The sequence below is a fragment of the Hemicordylus capensis genome, chromosome 9, assembly GCF_027244095.1.
Source record: "Hemicordylus capensis ecotype Gifberg chromosome 9, rHemCap1.1.pri, whole genome shotgun sequence".
In the NCBI taxonomy this organism is placed as follows: domain Eukaryota; kingdom Metazoa; phylum Chordata; class Lepidosauria; order Squamata; family Cordylidae; genus Hemicordylus; species Hemicordylus capensis.
This window is the reverse complement of record NC_069665.1, coordinates 1,821,520-1,844,705: the sequence shown is the minus strand read 5'-3', so window position 1 is coordinate 1,844,705 and position 23,186 is coordinate 1,821,520. Positions and strand designations below refer to the sequence as shown.

At 49.3% G+C, this 23,186-nt stretch overlaps 1 protein-coding gene across 2 annotated transcripts in view; it reads left to right on the top strand.

Annotated features, from left to right (window-relative positions):
* The window catches only part of GPI (glucose-6-phosphate isomerase), a 46,228-nt gene extending 26,672 nt beyond the window's left edge, over window positions 1-19,556 (top strand). For both annotated transcript variants that reach the window (XM_053271144.1, XM_053271145.1), the window contains 12 exons: window positions 1,822-1,893; window positions 3,740-3,784; window positions 4,917-4,970; window positions 7,502-7,562; window positions 10,267-10,310; window positions 10,870-11,022; window positions 12,361-12,490; window positions 13,246-13,322; window positions 15,193-15,321; window positions 15,760-15,835; window positions 16,048-16,114; window positions 17,377-19,556. In XM_053271144.1, coding sequence (XP_053127119.1) covers window positions 1,822-1,893; window positions 3,740-3,784; window positions 4,917-4,970; window positions 7,502-7,562; window positions 10,267-10,310; window positions 10,870-11,022; window positions 12,361-12,490; window positions 13,246-13,322; window positions 15,193-15,321; window positions 15,760-15,835; window positions 16,048-16,114; window positions 17,377-17,500 — 1,032 coding nt within the window. In that variant the 3' untranslated portion in view covers window positions 17,501-19,556. The remainder of the gene's footprint in view (window positions 1-1,821; window positions 1,894-3,739; window positions 3,785-4,916; window positions 4,971-7,501; window positions 7,563-10,266; window positions 10,311-10,869; window positions 11,023-12,360; window positions 12,491-13,245; window positions 13,323-15,192; window positions 15,322-15,759; window positions 15,836-16,047; window positions 16,115-17,376) is intronic.
* The last annotated feature ends 3,630 nt before the right edge of the window (window positions 19,557-23,186 follow it).

Genomic DNA, 23,186 nt, shown 5'->3' with positions numbered 1-23,186 from the left:
TTGCTTCTGATTCTTGAATGTTCAGGGCTTGTATCCGGGGTGGTGTCAAGAACCTTGGAAGCTCCATGTACTGAACTGGACCAGTGGTCCATCTAGCTCAGCATTGTCCACTCCAGGGCGACATAATTTTGGCCTTCCTGCAGATGTTGGATTACATCTCCCATCATCCCTGAGCTCTGGCTCAATCTCCAAAGACCATCTTGCCCTTTACATAACGAATTCAGTAGCTTGGAGTTGGCTAGCTCCAGACCTAATGAAAGGAGACTTGAGGCTTGTATGAGGAGATGGTCCATTGAATTTCAAAGCTGCAACTCTTGGCCATTGTTATGGATGCAAAATGCAGCCCGTACTCTTCTAGTGGTCCTCAGCTCCTCTTGAAAGTTGCAGGCTGGAATAGGAACGAAATCTCAGAAAGGCTGTTGGCATTGTGTCTGTGAATAAAGACACAGTTCAAGCATCCTGTTGGCCTTCTATTCACACTGGAAAGACTAACATTTCTCCCTCTTGTTTACCCGGCTGTTAGATAATTGGATGGATTTGGGAAAGGGATTAATTGCATTTTTAAAAAGTTTGCTTTGTGAACTAGCCTTTTGTTGTATAATGAAACAATTTTTTGGAGATGGATGAGAGAGGAGGAGGACGTGATGTAGCAAGACTCCATCTTAACAGTTGAATGAACTCCAATAGAGGAGGAGGATCCTCACTGGCTTGCATGACTGCCCCATTTATGCATTTCATAATGCAACATTTTTTTGCTAATGAGCAAATTGAGTTGTGCAAACATCAAGAGGAACAAAGAGTCCCATGTTGAGAACTAGAGCCGATGGGCAGAAAAGCAGTTGTTGGTTTGTGTGGTTCAGATGTTCTTGCAGATTTCGAATTGGTGGTTGCAAGAGAGACAGCCCTACCTAGAGATCATTTCCCAGGGCATGCCCTATTATTGCACACGGGGCTTACACAGGTCTTGTTCATGAGGATTGTACTTCAAGGGGTGTTTGTCAGAATTGGAATGGCTTTTCTTATTTCTCCAAAGGCGGTGTGGGGGTGGGGTAATTCCACAAGAACAGAATTGTGGTGGGTGCAGAGCTCACTTTCTTGAAAGGAGAAGAGGAAAAGTCTCCTTTTAAAGAGTAGAATTTGCAAAGCGATGGCCATGCCTGCTAAAAACCTCAGAAGCCAGAGTGGTGACTGAGCAGAATTTTCACCAGAGTTTTGATGTCTTTGCCCTTCCTAGAGCAGGCACAACTAGGATAAATGATGCAAAAAGCAGCACAAATAGTGCAACAGTCCTCTGTTCTTATGACTTGTGTAAAACACAGGACTCTGCGCCCAGGTAAGCAGACCTTTTAGTGAGGAGAACATGCTGCCCTGGCAGAGGGTCATGTGCACAAAATTATGCCCTTTGGTTTACTTTTGCTGTGATTCCTCCTGAAGTGCTTAAAAATGCTAAATATTAATGCAACCTGCCTGTGGAAATAAATACTCAGTGACTGCAATCCAATGCAGAGGGAAGCATGCTTTTAAGTCAGTTACATGGCAGACACTTATCCTTGGCATTCACCAACCACAAGCCAACACAGATTGAAGCATCTCTGTTTACTTAAACCTGTGTTGGCTTGTGGTCGGTGGATGCCGTGTCTCTCAATGCTTCGCTAGCTGGGGCGTGTTCTGGAAAGCCTAGGTGTGCTAGCTAGAACAGTTTGGTTTAAGGTATTACAATTGCCCCAACTTGTCTTGTTCCATGAATACTACATAGATGGTTTGACAGGGATCTTCACACTCTCTCTCATTTTTCCCTCCCCTCCCCTTTTTGGCATGCAGACTTTTACCACCCAAGAAACTATCACAAACGCCGAAACCGCTAAAGAGTGGTTCCTTCAGGCTGCCAAAGATGTAAGTAAAACTCTGTTCAAGCTGCTCTGTAACAGTGGCTAAGCTTGCCTGCCATTCTGCACAGAGCTTTAGAAAAGGGGAGCAGGGGAGAACCCCAACTTCTATCAAGATTCCCTGCCTGATCCTGTGGGGGCATTTATGCGCTCAGGAGGTGACCAGCCGAGCCACCAGGCTTCCCCACTGTGTCTCGGAAGGACTCCAGAAGTGTGTGTCTTGGCTCTGTCTTGAGTACCAAGCTTGCTGCTGTTGCTGCCTCTGCTTTCCCTTATAAGTGCTGAACTGGAGTTGAAGTGACTTGCACAGGGCCAAGGGCAGACCTAACACTGCCCCCCTGCCAGGCACAGCTTGCAGATAAAGAGCCAGCCTTTGAAGCAGATGCCCCGCTCCTCCTCTGTCTCATAAGTAGTTGACCACTGCTAACCATGGTTTCCTCCATAACCCTAACCTTGGCTTGCAAACCCTCCTCAGCCTGTGGCTTCAGTTTCGGGTTTGAGGGAACCGTGGAGTTGAACACAAAACCAGAACTAAAGTCGGCATAGGGGGAGATGAGGGAGAGGATTTTGCTTGAGAGATGGGAAAGTGTGTGTTCCAGGTGTGCAGACCATGGTTTGCAGGCGACCAGCATGGCATCTGTCCGGGGCCCAACTGTGTGCAGGATGCGTTGTGGCCCTGTGCCTTGGAAAGTTACGGAGCCAGTTATGCAAGAAGGAAACATGAGATTTGGCTTGCTTTTGTGTGCCCCTTGGAGGCTTGGCAACGCCTTTGCTGTCTAAAACCAAGCTCTGAGGGAGGCGGGGCTGGCCTTTGGGCTGCAGATGCCTGAACTATGAATAGACTGGGGTCTTCAGGGGGGCCTCTGCTCCATTTTCGGGTGGCTTTTCTGTCTTGCTGCAGCTGCCCCTCTTGGGTCTCTCTCTGGTGGCTGGCTGCAAAACTGACTAGGCCTGAGGCTCTTAAACATGAGCCCCCCCGATGCTGTTGGACTAAATTCCCCTCCTCCCCAGCCACAGTGGCCAATAGGCTTTACCTCCTATTCAACCTTGGTCCTTTTCAGAACCCTCCTCCCCCCCCCTTTTATTTGGCTCCACCAACACTTAAATCTTGTTCGTAAATTCACCAGAGTAGGTAGCTCAAAGCGAGTACCTCTTGCTTATGTAGTGCTTAAGGTACCATTCACACTAATAATGCTGCATAAATTATAATAAAACATAGGAAACTGCCATATACCAAGTCAGACCCTTGGTCCATCTCGCTCAGGATTGTCTACCCAGACTGGCAGCGGCTTCTCCAAGGTTGCAGGCAGGAGTCTCTCTCCCAGCCCTATCTTGTTGGAGATGCTGCCAGGGAGGGAACTTGAAACCTTCTGCTCTTCCCAGAGCGGCTCCATCCCCTCTGAGGGGAAACATCTTTCAGTGCTCACACTTCTAGTCTCCCATTCATATGCAACCAGGATGGGCCCTGCTTAGCTAGGGGGACAGGGCATGCTTGCTACCACAAGACCAGCTCTCCTTTTTTTGAAAATTTAAAAACCCCAAAATTCATAACTTCAGATATTTCCCTCCATCTGTGTGTGTATCTGCTCTCATGCCTGTTCTTTCTATCTGCTTTTGAGGGACAAATCGCAGTTCAAAATGTCATTGCCTCCTTTGCTTTTTCCATGTTCTCTTCCCCTCCCCACAAGTCCAGCCCATCGGCGGCAGCCCTCTGTGGGACCCTAATGTCCACGGGTCATGGCCAGGGGCTCCACTAACAGAGGCCTAGATGTGCACCCACACATTCATGGGGTTGGGATGTGGGGAGGAGTCTGCACAGGGCTCTTGCCTAACCATCTCCTTCTTCCGGACAGGCTGCTGCTGTAGCCAAGCACTTTGTTGCCTTGTCGACCAACGGGGTACGTATCAGATTTTCTGCTTATAGAACAGCTTATTTTCTTGAACTCATATTTGACTGCAGTTGTTTGAAATCTCAAGAACATCAGGTTAAAAGACTATAGCATCTAGAGCAGTTCCTAGAGGTGTATAGAATAGAATCTTGCACTTTCTCATTGCAGTGTTGAACAAACCATTATCCCTCGAGAGAAACACCTCTCTATTGTCTCCTCCTCCATGGGATGTTTATAGTCTGTGAGTGCTTATAAATCACGCGAGCTTCTGGCCTATAAACGTGAACGTGGTGAGGAATTATTTGGGAAACTCAGAACGTGCCTTCGTGAATACCGCAGAGGCCGCTGCAAACCCACGAGGGACAGGTGGACTTCCTCTGCCTTAAAAATATCACTTTTATATACAGTGATATTTTGGGGTGGGGGGTGATGCCCGCCAAGTCTTTTGATAGATGCCCCCACCAGTGTGTTCTCTAAGTTTTTTTCATCTGTGTGTGGAATGAGTTTTGTTCTGGGCGGGAATATCAAAGCGAACTTGCATTCAGAGTGGGGCCTTCCTGATTCAACCTGAGCGGGATCTAAAATGAACTGAGTGGACATAAAAAAAAAAACTTGTGAGTGCAGGCACATGCACACGCCGTAGAGGGAACACTGGCCCCCACTAGTGTCTCACCCTGTCAGTGTCCTCTTTCAAAATGCTCCAGATGAACACGGACTTCTGTTGTGTGCAGGCTGACTATTGAGCCAGCTGGCCGAGCTCCAGAGGGCCTCTAGGTAGCCATGCCAGGGATGGACTCTGGGGCAGTCTGCATGCAGAGCTGAGCCTCTACCGCGGAGTTGCAGGGCCCTCCAGACGAGCCCACTGGGCTGTGCCCTAAGCTGTTGGTGGTGCCCCTCTTCCTAGAAGTCCTTTTATTTCTAAAGGTGGCTCCGTTTTGAAAAGCGAGGCCTTCAGTGTGCCCAGGGGCTGCCTTGTGGGCCTGCTGCCAAGCACCCGTTGAAAACGATGCCAGATGAGCAGGAGCAGCAGCAGCTGCCGTCCTGAAACAGACTACAGCTCCCATCATCCCCAGTCAGAACTGCTGGGAATGACTTAATGCGTTGCTGTGTGATCTAATTGCCATTTCCTCCTCTTTTGCAGCCTAAAGTTAAGGACTTCGGAATTGACACTCAGAACATGTTTGAGTTTTGGGACGTAAGTGAAAATAAAAGTATTTCCTTGCTGCTCTTTATTCAGGCCGCCTTCTACCCCAGCCCAGGAGAAACATGGTTGATCTTTGCATCCGGGGAGGTGCAATGCAGCCTCCTGCTAGGGACAATGGCCTGGGGCTGGAACACTGGTCAGTGTTCTCCATGGGAAGAGCGGGACGCTCCTGAGCCCCCACCAGAAAGGAGGTGCGCAGGGAGGGTCACTGGAGCAGCAAGACTCCCCGGTCCCACGGGAATGATGCCTCCTGCCTCTGCAAATGAAGTGTGGGCCCGTGAGAGGCCCCGCTCTTGGCCAGGCAGGGGCGGAAGGCTCTTGCTGGGGTCCATGGGCAGGCCCAGGTGGTCCCGAGAAAAACCTTGCCCTTCCAAATTTGATTTCTGGCTTCCTGCAGAGCCAGAGGAGAGTCCCTGGAAATACTATCCCAAGTACTTGTGCTTGTTGAAAATATCCCGCCCTTCCAGTACAATACGCTACTGCTCAGAGTGGCTCGCAGCCGTAAAATAAGATCTGAAACAAAACACAGCATAGAATAAAATCAAGGCCTGCTCAGCTGAGGCCCCCCGGCTAATTTTGGACTAGAGCTCCCATAATCCCCAGCCACAATAGCCAGGGGTTATGGGAGTTGTAGGCTAAGCTACTGAGAGGCCTTAAAGGCCAAGTTGAAGATCCTCATCCTGGAGAGAATCTTATCTATGTGGTCGCTAAGAGCTGACACCGACTTGACGGCACTTCATCAATCAATCAATCAGGCTAACATATGCTGGAGGGCCGCAGTTGAACAGCCCTGCTTTAAACACAAACCCAACTAAAAATAAAAAAACCATCAGACTATAGTTAAAAGAAACCTTCAGAAGCCTCTCGATACAGGTGGATTTTAAGGTCTTTTTAAAAAGCCTTAAGGGGAAAAGCATGGCGAAGTTCTCCTGGGAGGGCATTCCGTAACTGAGGGGCCACAACCGAATTTTTCTAGGATCCTTATGAAATATATATTCTGTAAGTGAGGTGGGGGGTTGGAGGGTAATATCTGGGGGCTCCGTAGGTGCAAAGAGGGTCAAGAACTCCTGCCATCTCTCTTTGGGGCGCTGTGCATGCTCCTGCCAAGAGGGAGGGGAGGGCCTTGGGGCTCTGCATGGAGGGGGTGGGGGAGAGAGAGGATCGACACTGGCCCAGTCTTGCTGATGCTGTCACTGTGGAGGAGAAAGAGCAAGTCTGAGATCATCATGCAAGGTGCCTACCGGCTCTTCTGTCAAAGGTCAGGCGAGGAGGCCTTTGAACACATTCTGGTCCAGACAGCTGCTGGGTAACAGGAGACAGTTCCCTGCTTCCAGCGCCTGTCTTAAGAAGCTATTCTAAGCAGTGACATTTGCCTGACGGGAGCCTACTGTACATAATCTCGGCAGTAAAGTTCAAATGTCCGCCTTCCCAGAGATCTTGTCTTGAAAGCTGTGCAGTCAAAGTGCAGAGGAGAGACTTCAATGCCAGAGATGGCTCAACCTGGCCTGACAGCAGAGTTTTCAGACCCTGTCTCCAAAAGCATCTGGCATTTCAGAACATGCTCCTAGCTGTGTATCTGGATCCAAACCAGTTTGGGGGCATTTCCTGCCGCCGCCGCCGCAGCAGCAGCCTCTACAATTTCCGAAAAAGATTATTTTGCATGTGTCTGGGGCTGGTGTCCGTTGCTGAATCCTAGCCTGGTGTGGATTGCCCTCCATTTATCTGTTGCATGGGGAATGCCAAATAGTGTGTCTGCTCGGGGTTGCTAGAGTGCCATGGAAGAGCTACCACTTTGCCGTGAGACGCCGAGGACTCCTGTGAGTCCCAAGTGCTGCCCCCTGAGGAGGAAGCTGCTTGAATTGTTCACCTCTGGGAGATCTCCATGGATTCTCCTCTTCCTACCCATGAAACGCCATGGGCGTTCTCACAACTTGGAGCTGGGTTGTACAGGCAGCCATGCTTGCTACCACAAGACCAGCTCTCCTCCCCGCGGTTGTAGCCTTGCCTCATGAGGAAGGTGCTCCGGGCCCCTGACCACCTTGGCTGCCCTCTTCTGCACCTTCTCCAGATGGCGGCTGGCACGCAATCCCTCCCCCAATATTTGCCGACTGTTTCCCCGAGCACCACCCTCCCTCTCCCCTCGCCCTGCAAGGTAGGCTAGGCTAAGCTAATGGCTGCCCCAGGGTCTCCTCGGGAGCCCTGTAGCTTGGCAGTAATCGGGGCCCGGGTCTGCCGCGGTCCAGGCTGGCGCCCCGCCCACTGCGGCATCCTGGCTTCCCTTTGGAGCCTTGTGACTGCACAGAGGGGTCATTGCAAAGCCTGCCTCTCCCTCTCCCAGGCAGCCAGTAGCAGCAGGCCAGGCACAACGAAGGCAGTGAGCTGGCCCCAGGGCAGAGCTTGGGTGTGTAGGGGATGCCTCGGATGGCTGGTGCCTAAGAGATCTTGCCCTGGCTTGCTTCGCTCAGTCCTCCCAAGGGCAATTACTGCCCCGCTAAATCCTCTCCTCCCTTCTCTTTCTGCAGTGGGTTGGTGGTCGTTACTCCCTGTGGTCCGCCATTGGCCTCTCCATTGCCCTGCATATTGGTACGTACCCAAAATACTTGGTCACTGCTGGTGCTCTACCGTGGGGGTTCCCAACCTTGACATTGCTGGACGACAACTCCCATCATCCCCAGCCCCAGTGGCCAAACCTCCTAGAGCTATAGCTAGGTGAGCTTTGCTTCAGGGGACGTTGCATCTCGGAGCGTCTTAAGGTGGCTATACTAGTGAAGGTTTCTGCCCTCCCGCCTGTGTCCCTAGTAGGAGCCTCCCTTATCTGCAGAGCTCACATCCAGGAAACATGCAAAGACTCAACTTCGTGGTAATAATACTCAGTTGGTGAGTGTAGACTCAGACAATAAGACGACTGCTCTTTGCCCCAAGGATTTGCAGTCTGAAAGAATCACAAGGGAGACAGCAGAGGCATAGCTGCCTTCTACCAAGTTGGACCCTTGGTCCATCTAGCTCCGTATTCCCTGCACTGGCTGAGCCTTTCCCAGCCATGCCCTGGTTCCTTCCAAATGGCCATGGAATGCATTAGCCGAAGGCCATTTCGAAGGCACCAGGGCACTTCATGGGCATTCCCTGTCATTCATTTCGTTACATTCCCCAGGGTCTACGTGATCCGATGCATGGTGTCCGCCTAGTGGACTAGGGACGTAGGAAGCTGCCTTCTACCGAGTCAGACCCTTGGTCCCTCTAAATTGGCTGGCAGTGGCTCTCCCAGGCAAGGGTCTCTACCAGCCTTGCCTGGAGATATTCCCCTTGAGGAATGTTTTACAGCAGTCATGTGTGGATTGTGGGCAGTGGAAAACCTCCTTTCCTCACTCAGGTCAGTCAGTGAATAAACCAGCTCTTAACCACCTTCTTAGTCAGCAAGCTCAGGAAGGACCCCTGTCAGTGATGAGTCATTTCCACAGCGTGCTCAGAGAAGCTGCCTATGAAGGATTAAAAGTCCTTCTTTTCCAAACCCAGAAAGAAAAAAAGAAAAAATTCTGATAGGTTAATCTCACTGCCGCCAAGCACTCGGAAGGCTTTCCAAGGTCCGAGTATCTAGTCCAGAGTATCTCCGTAACTGAGTATTGGGCAAATACCAAAATATACTCCCCCTTTCTAACAAGCAAGAATAAAGAAAAACCTTCCTTACGTTTTGCATGCACATAGAAATTAATTATCAATTGGCCAAGCTCTATTTGAGACGTGTTCTGGACCAAAGAGATCTCCCTTCCCCTTGTTTTGTTAATAACCAACCTGGGAGGGATTTGTAAAAAGAACAGGGGGGAAAGCTTTTATTCAGTTACTACAGACTGGTTCTGTTGGAGGCTTTTAGCTTTTTAGAAACACTTAAAAATACTTAGTTGGTTCAGAGATACTTCAGAAGCGCCCAGGCTGTTCTGGGGCAGCACACATTGAAATCTTAGTTACTCCATTGCAAAGAACAGATATTTAGGAATATGCAAAGCAATACACACAAAGAAATATACATTCTTGAAGCGAAGTCTGACTAAACACTTTTCCTAGAATAAATTCCCGAAGCCAAAAGCCCTGGCCTCCATCCCTCGAACTCACCAAACTCCTGATGAGAACCAAGCCCCCTGCAATCCTGTCTTTCAAAGATCTACAGTCATCCAGCTGCAGCAAACTCAATTGCTTCATGTCCTCCGCACTCCCTGCACAGACGTGCTTTCTTCTTCCCAGAATTCCCCCTGCAGCTCACATGTCCCACCCACCTGGTGGACTGATTGGTCAAGCCCTGGAGCCTGTCATTCACGACAGAGGTTCACTTCCTGTTAACCCTCCAGTGGGAGGAGAGAATGGTTTCTACAAGGCAGCACTCGCATCTGGTTGCCAGTCCAAATGCAAACCAAGGCTAACTTTTTTAGCAGAGGGAACAACTCATCCTGCTACTGCAGAACCAGCTTACCACCAACAGAGGGGAATGGAGGAAAAGGAAACCAGCAGCAGCAGCGGGGAATGCATTTCCTGAATATGCATGTACTTGGGTTTAGGTGCAATGTCCTGTGGGTAGTAGAGGGGCGGGGCCAAGATTTCAGGGCAAAGGTGGTCTCTGTAGATGGGCAGGAAGCAAGCAAGAGGAGAGGAAGTGGGGCAGAGGAACAGCTGGAAGGGGGTGGGGTCTCTGGCAGCTGCTGGGATCCTTGCAGGGGGCTGCATATAGAGCCAAGATGTTGCGTCCCAAGCAGCAGTCCTTGGCCTCAGGGTTATGTAGGTGCATGATGCAGGAAGATCTTGCATTTCTCTGCAGGTACAGTGTCAGGTGCTTCCTACCTGACACTGTACCAATGCACGAAATGCTTGCACAGTAACTTTCAGAATTGGTGTTGGTCTATTTAGGCCTTCTCCCCCCAGGCAAGGAATGCAGACTGTTGCATCCAGTTAAGAGAACCCACCATTCGAACACATCCTACAGACAGAATATAAGCTGCTCTTAAAGTGGGTTGCTAACAGAACAAGGGGTATGGGAGTCTCTGTTCCTTACCCCTCTGTCCTTCTGTCTGTCCTTCATTCAGTGAATGTTCTGGTGTGTGTAGGCTCTTATCGTATTCCTGACCATTATAGGGAGGATTTGGGATCCTCAGCTGGAACCACTGACTAGCTGGAACTGGGCATTTCTAGCAAAAAGCATTACCAGGAATGCAGCTGTGTAGCCAAGAATCCTGTGTACTTTTGAGGTTTTTCCACATGGTTTTCCTGGTTTAAAATGTGTCTTTGTACTTTGTGGCTATAGGCTTTGACAACTTTGAGAAACTGCTTGCTGGAGCCCACTGGATGGTATGTACCAGAAGGTTTGTCTCCCAGGGGATTTGGCTTCCTGCAGGGGGTCTTGATGGCTGGGAAAGTGGATTCTGCTGAGTCCCCTTGGTATCCGGTCACTTGTACTTGCTCAACCAAGTGTGTAAACTGCCTTCTCCAAGAAGCATTCTGCTTTTGAGGCAGCATTGGAGAAAGTTGGGGGTTTGGTGGCACACCTTTCAACTATTTAATAGTTACTCGTTTAGTAGATCAGGGGGATGCTGTGGACATAGTGTGTCTTGATTCCAGCAAAGCATTTGACAAAAGTCTCCCAGGATATCCTTGTGGGCTAGACTTTCAGGCAGATATCCAGCTGGTTGAGTGGCACCCAACAGGTGCTCATTAGTGGCCCCACATCTGCTTGGAGGGAGGTATTGTGTGGAGTGTCGCAGGGCTTTGTCCTGAGGTTGGCTCCTGCCTTGCTCCAAATAACCTGGAGCATCCCTAGACTTTCACTTGGTCTCTAGGGTGGAACAGGTGCTCTAGAGCTCTGCAGGATGTGAATCTCCTGTATCCTCCTTTTTTTGTGGTATAAAAGGACAATCACTTCCGCACCGCACCGCTGGAGAAGAACGTGCCGGTGCTGCTGGCCATGCTGGGCGTCTGGTACATCAACTGCTACGGAACCGAAACTCACGCACTCCTGCCCTACGACCAGTACATGCACCGCTTTGCCGCCTACTTCCAGCAGGTAAAGTGTGGCAGAGGTGCCCCCTTGGATTCCATCAGTTGGTGGAGTGCTGCCGCTGCCCCCTGACTCCAGGCTTGACGTCCCTGAGAATTCCCGCTCTGACCAGGCAGGTGGGAGGCAAGGAGGGATACCTGAGAGGCAGAAGTTGTGGGTGGGAGGGCGGGCTCAGTGGGCCAGGTGTGGTCCCCAGACTGCCGGTGGAGCATGGAGTGTACTCTTCACCACTATTTCTGGCGGTGGCAGCACTTGGATCAAAAGCATTACTTGTTTGAATCGGGTAGCAGATAGGGCCGAGTCGCACAGCCTCTGCTTTGCACGCAGATGGTCCTGGCAGCATCTCCAAGTAGGGCTGGGGGGGATTTCTGCCCGGAACCTTGGAGAGCTTCAGCCAGCTGTGCAGTTCTGAGCTCAGTGGACCAGTATTCTGTTTATGGCAGCTGCCTGTGCTCCAAAGGCCCACAAAGGGGTTTCACTGCGCTGCTCTGTGTACAGTTCTGCTCACCTCCTCTCCAAAAAATGGGGGGGGGGGCTTGTACTGCTAAAAAGAGCACATTCCTTCCAAGGAAGGGCTCAAGTCTCTAGTTTTGGAGGGAGACGCAGCTAAGCAGGGGCATTGGTGGAGCTGTATAAAATGTATGCCTAATGCAGAAGAAATGGATGAAGCCCTTTCTCCCAAACAAACAGCAAATATTTATGTACTGCTTTTCAACAAAGGTTCCCAAAGCGGTTCATACAGAGAAAACAATAATAAAGTAATCCCTCTCTCCGTAACACTAGAACTTGGGGATAACCAATGAAACTGATTATCAGGACAGAGAGAGGCCTTTTCACAGTGTGTGGCTAACTTATGGCATTCATGGCCCCAAGATACAGCAATACTTTACACTCTCTCTCTCTTTTTTTAAAGTAGACAGCTTCATGGCAGAGGAGAGATCTACTGATGGTTCTTAGCCATCCTTGTATGAAACCTCGATGTTCAGGGGCAGTCTACAGCCGAATACCATTTGCCGGGAGGTCTGTGCTTTTAGCCCTGCCCATGACTTTCCCAGGGCTAAGCCAGGGATTCCAAGCCTTGGGTCACTACAACTCCCTTCATTCCCTGCTGCAGTAGCCTCCCCTGTTCTGAGCCAGTGCATGGAAGAGTTGGGGCTTCATGAACTTCTTCTTGGATGCTCTTATATCTTTATCTTTATATCCAGCAGGACGCTCTCACACCGTCACTCCTTCAGTCCACTTCTAGCACTCATTTTTATATAGTTCTGCTAAAGTTATTTTCTAAAAGGAAAAACCGAAGGCAGAGAAGAATCTGAAATTGGGTTCTCTGCTTCTGCCTTCCAGGGAGACATGGAATCGAATGGGAAGTATATCACCAAGAAGGGGACTCGTGTGAACTACAATACTGGCCCAATTGTGTGGGGCGAACCTGGAACCAACGGGCAGCACGCCTTCTATCAGCTGATCCATCAAGGTATGAGGATTCCTGCGCCTGCTCGCTGAGCCGCTCTTTACTCTGCAGGCTTTTCCTCACAATCGTGAACTGTTCTGCGAGTGCTGTGGGCACGCCGGGCGTATGATTATCTGCGAGTAAACAAGATGGCGGGAGCCGGGGGGTGCTCAGGTGTGAGTCTCCTGCTGGCTGGAATGGCACCCTCTCTACCCAGCACTTGAACAAGGTGGGATGTCAAAAAGTCGTCCTTCCCGGCGCCTCGCGCACAAGCACTCCCCTCTCCTCTCCTCCTGCCTCGTTGTTTACTTGCAGAAGATCAAGAATCAGAAGCGTGTGCAGCTGCCAAACCTGGATAGGAACAATTGCTTGTCAGATGCAATTAATGATCGTCAGACCTGGCTTACTCCTGGGTGCAAATGGCAGGTTTGGTGGATGTTTTGATACAGTGAACCAAATGGCAGCAAACTCCCTATAGGAAACGGGTGCTTGGGCACAGATGCCAGATAACCAGGGGCAAAAGTGGTCCAGGCTGTTGAAGTGGGGAGGTGTTGCCTATCAAACAGTTGCAGCATTTGTGAAGGTTGCTTTCAGTGTGGTGGTATCTGGCAGCCCTGATGAGGCTGATCTTGTAGAAATTGTCCAGAGAACTTCTCACTCTCACTTCTTTCTTGCCTCTTAAAAGAAAACCCAAACTAGTCTCTTTCCTCCTTTCTCTGGTCTGTGATTGAAATAAAAGATTTTGTCCATTCAAACTGGGCGTCTCCATCTCCTTGTAGGGACTCGGATGATCCCTTGTGACTTCCTAATCCCAGTCCAGACGCAGCATCCCATCAGAAACGGCCTGCACCACAAGGTAATGTTGCTCTTAGCCAGCGGTAGATTTTTCAGCGCCACTTTTCCAGCTGCATTAAAACAAGCTTGTTCTGATATTGCTGTGTACAGGAGTCCTTTGGGAGTTGGCATTTGACAGGCACACATGCCTTCACCTGCATACCTGGCAAAAGCATGCCGCTGCATGCTGTGCCTTCTTGTAGGGACAGGGGTGTGGCCTAGGGCATGCCAGAACTGGGGAGGGGGGCAACGCACACACACCCCATATTATGTCGAGAGATGCACCTAGGTGATTTTGGAGCCTGGACCTCGAGGCCTTTGGAGGGTGTCCCCCTCCCCTGCAAATTAAGCATCGTCATGCTCGGCTGGGTGGCCACACCACCTGGGACAGACTAAAGAGGATTTGGGGGGCCCCAGGGGCTGTGGAGGCCATGGACCTTGGCCCGGAAGTCCAGGGGGTGAGAGTGCCTCTGGTGATGTCGCTCACGTCGTTGTGGTACTTAAAGTGACTGCCGTTTAGGTCCTGCAATGTAAACAATGAAAAGTCCCTGCACAGTTGCCAGGAGAACTTGCAGCGGGACCCCATGTTTCCGTCTTGGGCAGCAAGATGGTTCTCCAGCACCTTGGAAAAGGCTTTCTGTGTGCACTTGAGGAGCGGTGGCAGAGGCTTTGACTTTGCAAAACGGAGCAGCCCTGTTCATAGAATCTGACTTTGAAAGCAGAGGCTGTTTGCGGATGGCAGTGGCTGCCACAGAAGCTGGGTGGTTCCAGCGCAGAGCCGTGGCCGTGGCCGCCTAGCCTCCAGGCCAAAAGGGTCCCCCAAGAGACCACTGCCTTGGCACTGCGCACAGGAAGCCGCCTTCTGCTGAATGGACTGTTGGTCCTCCTGAGCCCAAGACGGGCTGCTTTCTCAGCTGCTCTCCGGGGTTTATCAGGGTCTTTCCAGCTCCTCATGGAAATGCTGTCAAAGAATTCGAACCCAGGGCCTTCTGAGTGCGAAGGAGGTGCTCTGCCACGGAGCTTTCTCCAAAACTCTCTCTTAAGATGGTGGAATTGGAACAGAAACAGCAGAGTAGCTAACATAAGCCCTATTAACACAAGTGCAACTTGTACTGTCTGTGCACAGTTATTCACGTGTTACATTGAATGCGACTGCAGTTGTGCACTTTCAGTCTGTGTCTTGCATTTGAAGAACCTGGACCTCGGTTCACTTTTGAAATGACCTTGGACACTTTGGGCAACTTTATCAAAATAAATATTTATGTAGGAACTTATTAAATATAAGTAACTAGATTTCATATTTTTGATTATTGATCCTTATTTTGATGAAGTAAATCCTGTCTGGAAGGAGCCACACCTATCATACAAATGGAGTAATGCTGTGAAGTTGCATGTCTCACTGAATAAGCTACAAGTAGGAATCGAACCCCTTTCCAAAAAGAAACCATTCTTTTGGGGGGACAACACTTATCAAAAAATAATCAAAATATTATCCACAGACAAGAAAAGAATGTATCTGTAATTTTATATCCTTGATAATATTATCAGTGTCCTCCTAAAAATTATGCAGTGTGGTTGTCTTGTACACAACCACCTTTCCCTCCATGTTTTTATCTGTGAGGACTTCCGGTATATGAAATGGTTCCTCTTCACCAAAGGGAGGGCTGGGAAAGATCTTTCTCTGCCTGAAACCTGGAGAGCTGCTGCCAGCCAGTGTGGACAGTGCTGAGAGGTCTGACCCAGTAGACAGCAGCTTCCTGTGTAAAGGGATTGGCTGAAGTCCTGCCAGCAAGAGAGGCTGTCCTGCCGCCGCAGACTCCCAAGCTGGACGCCTCTCGGTGGGCTGACCAACAACTGAGCGTGTCCCACTCCTGCCTCTCTTGTGTCTCTAGATTCTTCTGGCCAACTTCCTTGCTCAGACGGAGGCCTTGATGAAGGGGAAGACGGCGGATGAAGCTCGCAAGGAGCTGCAGGCTTCCGGGCTGAGCGGGGATGCGCTAGAGAAACTGCTTCCACACAAGGTACGTGGGTGTAGGCAGCTTCTAAATACTACGGGGAAGGTTGCGGGCCATGTAGGCTTCCAAGTTAGGTGCAGTTCTTTGGGGGGTTTGCAGCAGTTTGGGCTGCATGGAAGAAGGTGCTCCTGGAATGTATCTAGGAGGTGGGTGTTGATGTCGTCCAGCCCATAATGCTGAGACTCGTATGCATGCATAGGTTAGCCCAGGCATTCCCAGTCTTGCGTGCCCAGGTGTTGAACTACAACAGTCCTCGCCCCTGCCCTAGTGGCCAGAGGCCATCCAGAGGGATGTTGGGAGTTGTAGTCCAACATCTGAGTACCCAAGTTTGAGAACCCTGGCCTTAGAGGAGATTTTTGACAAAGTGTGTGGTGTTTGTCAAATGCTCCTGAAGATTGCAGTGTAGTGATGTCTCTCTTTCCCACTCTTGTCTTTTCTGGATAGGTGTTTGAAGGGAATCGTCCAACCAATTCCATTGTGTTTACCAAACTTAACCCATTCATTCTTGGAGCCTTAATTGGTAAATATCTTCCCTTTTGAGTATTTGTGTCCCCTGAATTCATTGGCAACATCCAGTCAGAGTCTTGAAATTTAATGACGCGTAAGTTAGTCATGGCTAACTCGGTACCATTAAGACCCAGGAGATTAGTCATGACTGACTAGTTGATGTTGCCCATGGCCTTAGAAGGCTTGCTGTTAATGCTGCTCTCCTTTTTAATTGTCTCTTCCCAGCTATGTATGAACACAAGATCTTCGTTCAAGGAGTTGTGTGGGATATTAACAGCTATGACCAGTGGGGGTGAGTCTTGCTCTGTGGGTGTCATGGCTTTTTCCTTATTAGAAACTGATCCTTGTCCTTTCTAGGGGGCTGAGATCTCGGTCCACACCCTGCACCAGGATTAATGTAGTCGAAACTTGTTTTGGAATGGGGCAGTGGGGGAGCTACTTGGATTGAAGGAGCCATTTTTAGTGAAGACCAAGGATGCTGGTCACAGGCAAGGCCAGTCAGGCTAGCCAGTGAGAGGAGATTCCGTTGTTCAGGGAGACCCAGGTCAGGGTGAGCAAACGTGGCCTTCCAGGTGTTAGGAAGCTGCCTTATACCGAGCCAAACCCTTGGTCCACCTAGCTCAGTATTGTCTACCCAGACTGGCAGCGGCTTCTCCAAGGTTGCAGGCAGGACTCTCTCTCTCTCTGCCCTATCTTGGAAATGCTGCCAGGGAGGGAACTGGGAACCTTCTACTCTTCCCAGAGTGGCCCCATATCTTACAGTGCTCACACATGTAGTCTCCGATTCAAATGCAAACCAGGGCAGACCCTGTTAGCAAAGGGGACAAGTCATGCTCACCTCCCGTGTTGTTGAACTACAACTCCCATCATTCCCAGCCACAATAAATTGAGCCAAGTTTGCACATCCCTGACCTAGCTGCTGTTGGCCAGAGCAAAAGCCCACATGTTCAGTGAGTGAGGAAATAGTTGACTGGCTCCACCTCCCGTGAATGCCTATTTTGGAGAACATCATGTACAGAGGAAGCTGCCGTATACGGATTCAGACCGTTGGTCCCTCTAGCTCAATATTGTCCACACTGACTGAAAACAGCTCTCCAAGCTTTCAGACAGGAGTCTTTCTCCCAGCCTGAACTGGAGATGCCGCCAGTCATTGAACCTGGTGCATGAGCTGCTTCAGCCCCATCCGCTAAGGGGAATATCTTCCAGCATGTAGTTGCCATCCAAATGCAAACCAAGGGGGACCCTGCATGCTCATTGCCACAAGACGAAGTACATTTTGGTCCCTTCAGTCCCTAAACTGTTCGTGCCGGTATGGTGCCATGGGCACTGTGTTCTTGTGCCAAGAAAGGCCTGGGTTCAAATCTCTGCTCAGCCAAAAAGAACTGACTCAAGGTCAGACAGTGACCATCTTTCAGTCTAGCCTTCCTCGAAGTGTCCGTTGCAAAGAGATAATACTCATGAATGCTGCCCTAAGCTCCTTAGAGAAGAGACCGGGCATGAATGTATTGGGTATTTCGTGTTCACCCAAATCCCTTTCCTTTCTGTAAAAACCAGTGTTGAGCTTGGAAAGCAGTTGGCAAAGAAGATTGAGCCTGAGCTGGAGTCGGACGCAGCCGTGACCTCCCATGATGCTTCCACCAACGGGCTGATCAGCTTCATCAAGAAACACCGAGCCTGATGCCCACATGGGAGAACGACGACAATCCAACTGCCGAACACCCAGATCAATGTTGTAGTTGCTGCTTTCTGTAGCCACTTCTGTCCGAAATAGCACTTTCACCGGTTCTGGCCTCTTCACCCATTAACGGTTGCCCCTGTTGTGTTAAGCAGTGTTACAAAGGAAGCCTATAATTAGCGTTGTGAGGCTTGGGCATTGTTTAGTGGCTCTCTCTTTGTGGCAGCTGAGTTGTAAGATGTTGGGTGTGCTGTCCCTCACTTCCTCACCCTTCTCCCAGCTCCACTGTGTAACACCTCGGCACAGTCTGCACAATGGACAGGAAACGCCTCTTTCCACACTGTGTTTTTGTGAAGCCAGTGTACATGTGACTACCTTAGCCTTACTTGTACAAGATTATACCAGAACTAACTTTAAAAAAAACACATGTTGTCGTGTGTGTTTGTGTAAAGGTGTGAATCGGATTTTTCTCTGCTACTGGATGAGGACATCTCATGTGGGTTATCCTTCCTACATGCTCCAGAAGGCAGGACTCTGCAAATTGGGAGATGTTTTAAGAACCTAGGAAGGAGAGCCCCATCCAGTTCCTAGTAGCCAGGTCCAAAATACAGAGAGAATGGTAAGAAAGGAGTACAGCAGTAGATGTAGACACCCAGACGGGTGAGTCGAGATGTCCTCAAATCCAGCAGCAAGAAGAAGCCTTCATAGGAACACGGGAAGCTGCCATATACTGAGTCAGACCATTGGTCTATCTAGCCCTGTATTGTCTTCACAGACTGGCAGCGGCTTCTCCAAGGCTCACAGTGAGCAACCAAAGGTCCTTTCTCTACTGCTGGATGAGGACTTCTCATGTGGGACATGCCGTCAGCATCTACTGGGGTGGGAGAATCTCTTGTAAGAACTCCTCTGTCCAAAGCTGCTTGGGCTGAGTGGTGCGAGTTGAGCTTGTAGTGTACAGATTTCTGACAGTGGTGCATTCGTGGAAAAGGCAGTTGAAGTGGCCCCTGACCTCATAGAGCATGGTGTGATAGGAAGAGGTGGTTGAAGGTTGTGTACCTCATAGGCTAACACAATGCAGGCCTCAATCCATCTGTTGATAGTGGTGGTGGGACATTTTCTGACCCATAGAGGATGGTGGAAATGAATAAGACATCAGTGGAGCAGAAAGAAACCGTGCAGGTTAGGTATACCTTTAGACAATGGCGTATGTCAAGTTTATGCCAAGTTTTTTTCCCCAGAGAGTGAACTGTCATAGGGCAAAATGATAGTAGGGTTATATCCTGAGAGTAGTGAAAGAAGGAAGCCACTTTAGGCAGGAAATGAGGATCTGGGATTAGTCATAGCATGCATTTATAGGATAGCATTCTCATGCCTTCTGTTTTATTTCCAGCCTGTTTCCTAACAATACACGGATTTTACGTGTTCACTTTTGTGATACAGTAAGCTTCCATTTTCAGTCACGTTTCCCTTATGCATGTTATAGAAATAATCTCACAGCCATCCTTCATTCCCTACAAGCTAGAATGAAGAGGTGTGTGGAGGGGGGCGGCTTGTGTGGACATTTTTACCTCTCAGATCAGCAGCAGCAGCTTTGTACGTTGAAGGCAGCACTATTTTTACTGCGCGCACACTCCTCATCCTCCGACGCTCCAGCCTCCCTGACCATCCAGTCCTCTTTCCCACCCACAAACCTTGTGCTGCCTGCCCAGCTGGCTCCCACGCAAAGCACTGCACAGGCGTGCGCTGCCTGCTATGGCCGGGCAGTCGGTGGGAGAGCGGGAGAAAAGGAATTGGAGCAGCAGGGCAGGCGCATGTGCGAGCACGGTCAGGGGCCCTTCCAGAGAGGGAGGGAGCAAGCACATGCGGATTGGAGCAGCTAGCAGGGCCCACACGAGCCAGGACGGGTGATGACGGGAAAGGTGCAGCCTGCACACTCGCAATGTCGGCACCCCCTGTGATGCAGTCCTTGTTTACCATGTTGCCCCAGCCCTGATTGGGAAGTATGTTCACAATTCCTTCTTTTAAAAAAATAATAATAATCAGCCTTTTCCTGAGCATATTCTGGTGTAAAAAGTAGTCCATTCAGCTAATTTAAGTGGCAGGGCAAGTGGCATATAGTATTCTGAGAGAGGGAGAAAAGCATCTCTCTTCACCTTCTCTACATAGTGTACATTTTGTAAACCTCTATGATTTCCTCCCTGGGCTGCCATTTGTTGTAAACCCAAGAGCCCCGAACACGTTAACCTTGCGGGTAGCGAAGTTGTTCAAGCCCACTGGTAAAACTTGACAACATTATTCCATTGATGCAATAATGATCGGTGGTGCTCCTTCCAGACATTGAAGCTATTCTCACGGTCACTGGAAAGCTGGCCAAGGGAGCTTAGCCTGCTTGCCAGGGACCGTGGGAACCACCGGGCATGCAGAGCCCCCTCACCCACGTCACCCCGATCACGTGAAGCGCCTCAGTGTTTATTTCATCAAAATAAATATCAACAATCAAAAATATTAAATATTGCTTACAAGCAATAACATACACAGCAAAACAATTCTATAAAATACATCTTACATAACGTCATAACCCCAACCCTATGCAGTACTCATTCCACATGACATGGTAACCATGGATTACAAGATCACTCTATGACCAGCTATCTCAGCGACCGAACACCCGATGGAACATTTCAGTCTTACATGCCTTATGGAAAGCCAACAGATCATGGAGAGCTCTGATATTAGCCGGGAGACCGTTCCATAGAGCTGGGGCCACCACCGAGAAGGCCCTAGCTCTTGTTGATTGCAGTTTAATATCCCTAGGGCCCAAGATCACCAAGGTATTACTTGTGGCCACTCTCGGGACCCGGCGAGGGACATACCGAACAAGGCGGTCCTGGAGGTATGGAGGGCCCATACCGTGTAGGGCTTTAAATGTTAAAGTTAATACCTTGAACCTAACTTGGGACTCAGCCGGCAACCAGTGCAGCTGAAAGAGCAAAGGTGTCTCAAGCGTCGTCTCTCTCCTCCTGCCCTCTAGCAGTCCCTCAGCCCAGGCTGGTCTCTGCTGCAATTTCTAGAAATGCCTGCCAGCCAACGGGTGCTGCTTGTACTGCAGTTTAGCATGAGGCAGGAAAAGGACCCTGAGGTTAGCAGCTCAACAAACTGGAGGCCACCAGCAGCTGGTCATTGGAAACCTGTCTTTCAGAAGTTGCTGTAGCATCAAAATGAATAGTCCCCAGTAGCACCACAGAGGAGGCAAGAACAGGGAAGCTGTTGAGTAACAAGGTGTTCTGCGAGGAGGAAGTTCTAGAAATGCAGAGCCTCTCTTGCTGGTCACCACCCCTAACCCCACCCTGACTAGGAGAGCCTCAAAAGCACGCTCTCCGAGTGGAGCCCAGATCCCAAGGTGCAGACGTGTACTCTAAACTCCTCAATGTTGGGCCCCCAGATGTTCTTGGACTTCAACTCCCATAATCCCCAACCAAAGGCCACTGGGGCTGGGGATTATGGGAGTTGAAGTCCAAGAACATCTGGGGGCCCAATGTTGAGGATCCCTGCAAAAGGACTTTAATTTAGACAACTGCCCAGTGGTCCTAGCTTACTTCACATCTTCCATCTTGACAGAAATAGGGTCATGCAGCAGCTCTAAGTACAGAGGTACAGCAACCTCTTGCAAGCACTGAACTTCAAAATTGGCTGTTTTTACTCAAAGCATATGTAATTAAGTGGGAAAGTGAACTGTTGGTATGGTTTCTAGCAACAGAGAAGAAGAATCTGAAAGCTACACTAATTTAATGTGCAGTTTAGGACTAACAAAGGAAGATGCTCTTTTCAGAACTAAGTTTAAGGAAAATCAAAGATGTTTCTGAATGGACACAATGAAGAGACATTTCAATGTGTCTTTCTTCAGTCTATATGGTGCCACTTTCAGCATTTATTTCATGGGCTAGTTAATGTCCTGCGGCAGTTATAAGGGAGGCTGTGAACTAACCAACAACAGAGGAGGACAAGAAAACGAAAACGGCTCTATTCATGTGAAGAACCCTGCTGGACCCCTTGTTGGATGACATTTCTACACTGCTTCATACCAACATCTTGTGGCAGTTTAAAAGCAAATGATAAAACCAGAATTAAAACCAAATGTAAACCATTGTAAAAATTTAAAAAACAATTCAAAATAGCAGAACCACCAAACCAGCTCACAGTTGGTCAAAGTCTTGGTGAGATAAATGTGTCCTGAATGCTCTTTTAAAACCTTCTAGAAATGGGAACGTCACCTTAAGTGGCGCAGCAGGGAAATGCTTGCCTAGCACACATGAGGCTGCCGGTTCAAATCCCGGCTGGTATGTTTCCCAGACTATGGGAAACACCTATATTGAGCAGCAGCAATAGAGGAAGATGCTGAAAGGCATCATCTCTGTGAAAGATTTGAGACTGTGAGGGAGGAGGCAATGGTCAACCCTGCCTGTATTCTACCCAAGGGAAAACCACAGGGCTCTGTGGGCACCAGGAGTCGAAATCAACTTGACGGCACACTTTACCTGGAGAGAGGGAAGCTCTTGCAGCAAGAGGGAGTTTGTTCCAAAGCCTTGAGCTGGCTCTAGAAAAGGCCCAGCCCTGAGTCACCACCACATGCCTGGGGGCAGCTGCAGGCGGACCTCTCCCAAAGATCTTAAGCGGCTGGCGTCCTCAAGGAGAAGGTGCTCTTGAATAGCCTGGGCCCAAGCCGTTTATCGCCTGTTTCTCCCATGCAAGGCCCATAAGCAGAGGTGAGAAGGCAACACCTCTTGGCTGTGAGGCACGCTGTCTCCAACCAGACATAGTCCAAACCAGCCCCCAGCTATAGAATCCCCACAGCTTCTCCGGCCTGGCCAGAAAAGGGAGAGAGCTGTGTGTCATTAGCTTTTCTATGACTGCTCACTCCAAATCTCCGGCATGTTCTCCCATTGAGGGAGATGCTAAATAGCAAAAGAATCCAGTCTGACTCCATGTGTCAAGTGAGGGTTTTTAATGGCACTTTAAAAAAAATGCACCCAATAAATTGTTCACAAGACTGTTAGAAAGTAATTGAGAGGCAGACACACATTTTTCTTATCCCCTGTCAAATAGGGTTCTCAGTTGTTTTTCCAAATAATCCTAAAACCTATCCTGCTTGTAAAGATAAATATTTCAAACTACCTTCAACTCTGAAGAACTTGTTCTCTTGTGGGACACTCTGCTACGGTCCAGCTGACTAGAAGGAAGAAGATGCTTAGGAAGAGCCTGCAAGAAGAGGACCCATGGTCTTTCAATTGTTGATGCAGCTCTGGTATAATAAATTAAATATTGGCTTCCGTCTTTCTTTCTTTCTTTCTTTCTTTCATGTTCCTATACTGCCTGATATGTACATCTCTGGTTCCTTCAGTTGTCTTACCATATTTCCAGACTCTACATTACCACAGACTTTGCTGTGGTATCAGCTACAAATGAAAATATTCTAGAGACAATTCAGATTAAAGAAGTAAGGAAATGAAAGAGCATTGCTGGAGGTGACATTATTAAGGAATAAAGCACAAGTTGAAAGAAGGCAGCCCTCCTAGGCTCTTAAAACCACAAGGGTTTCCCTTCCAGCCAATATTGACATTCCCTTCATGTTGGGTGGGTTTATCTCCATGGAATAAGTTCCTACGGGGGCTTGAAAATGGTTGGTTTGGTT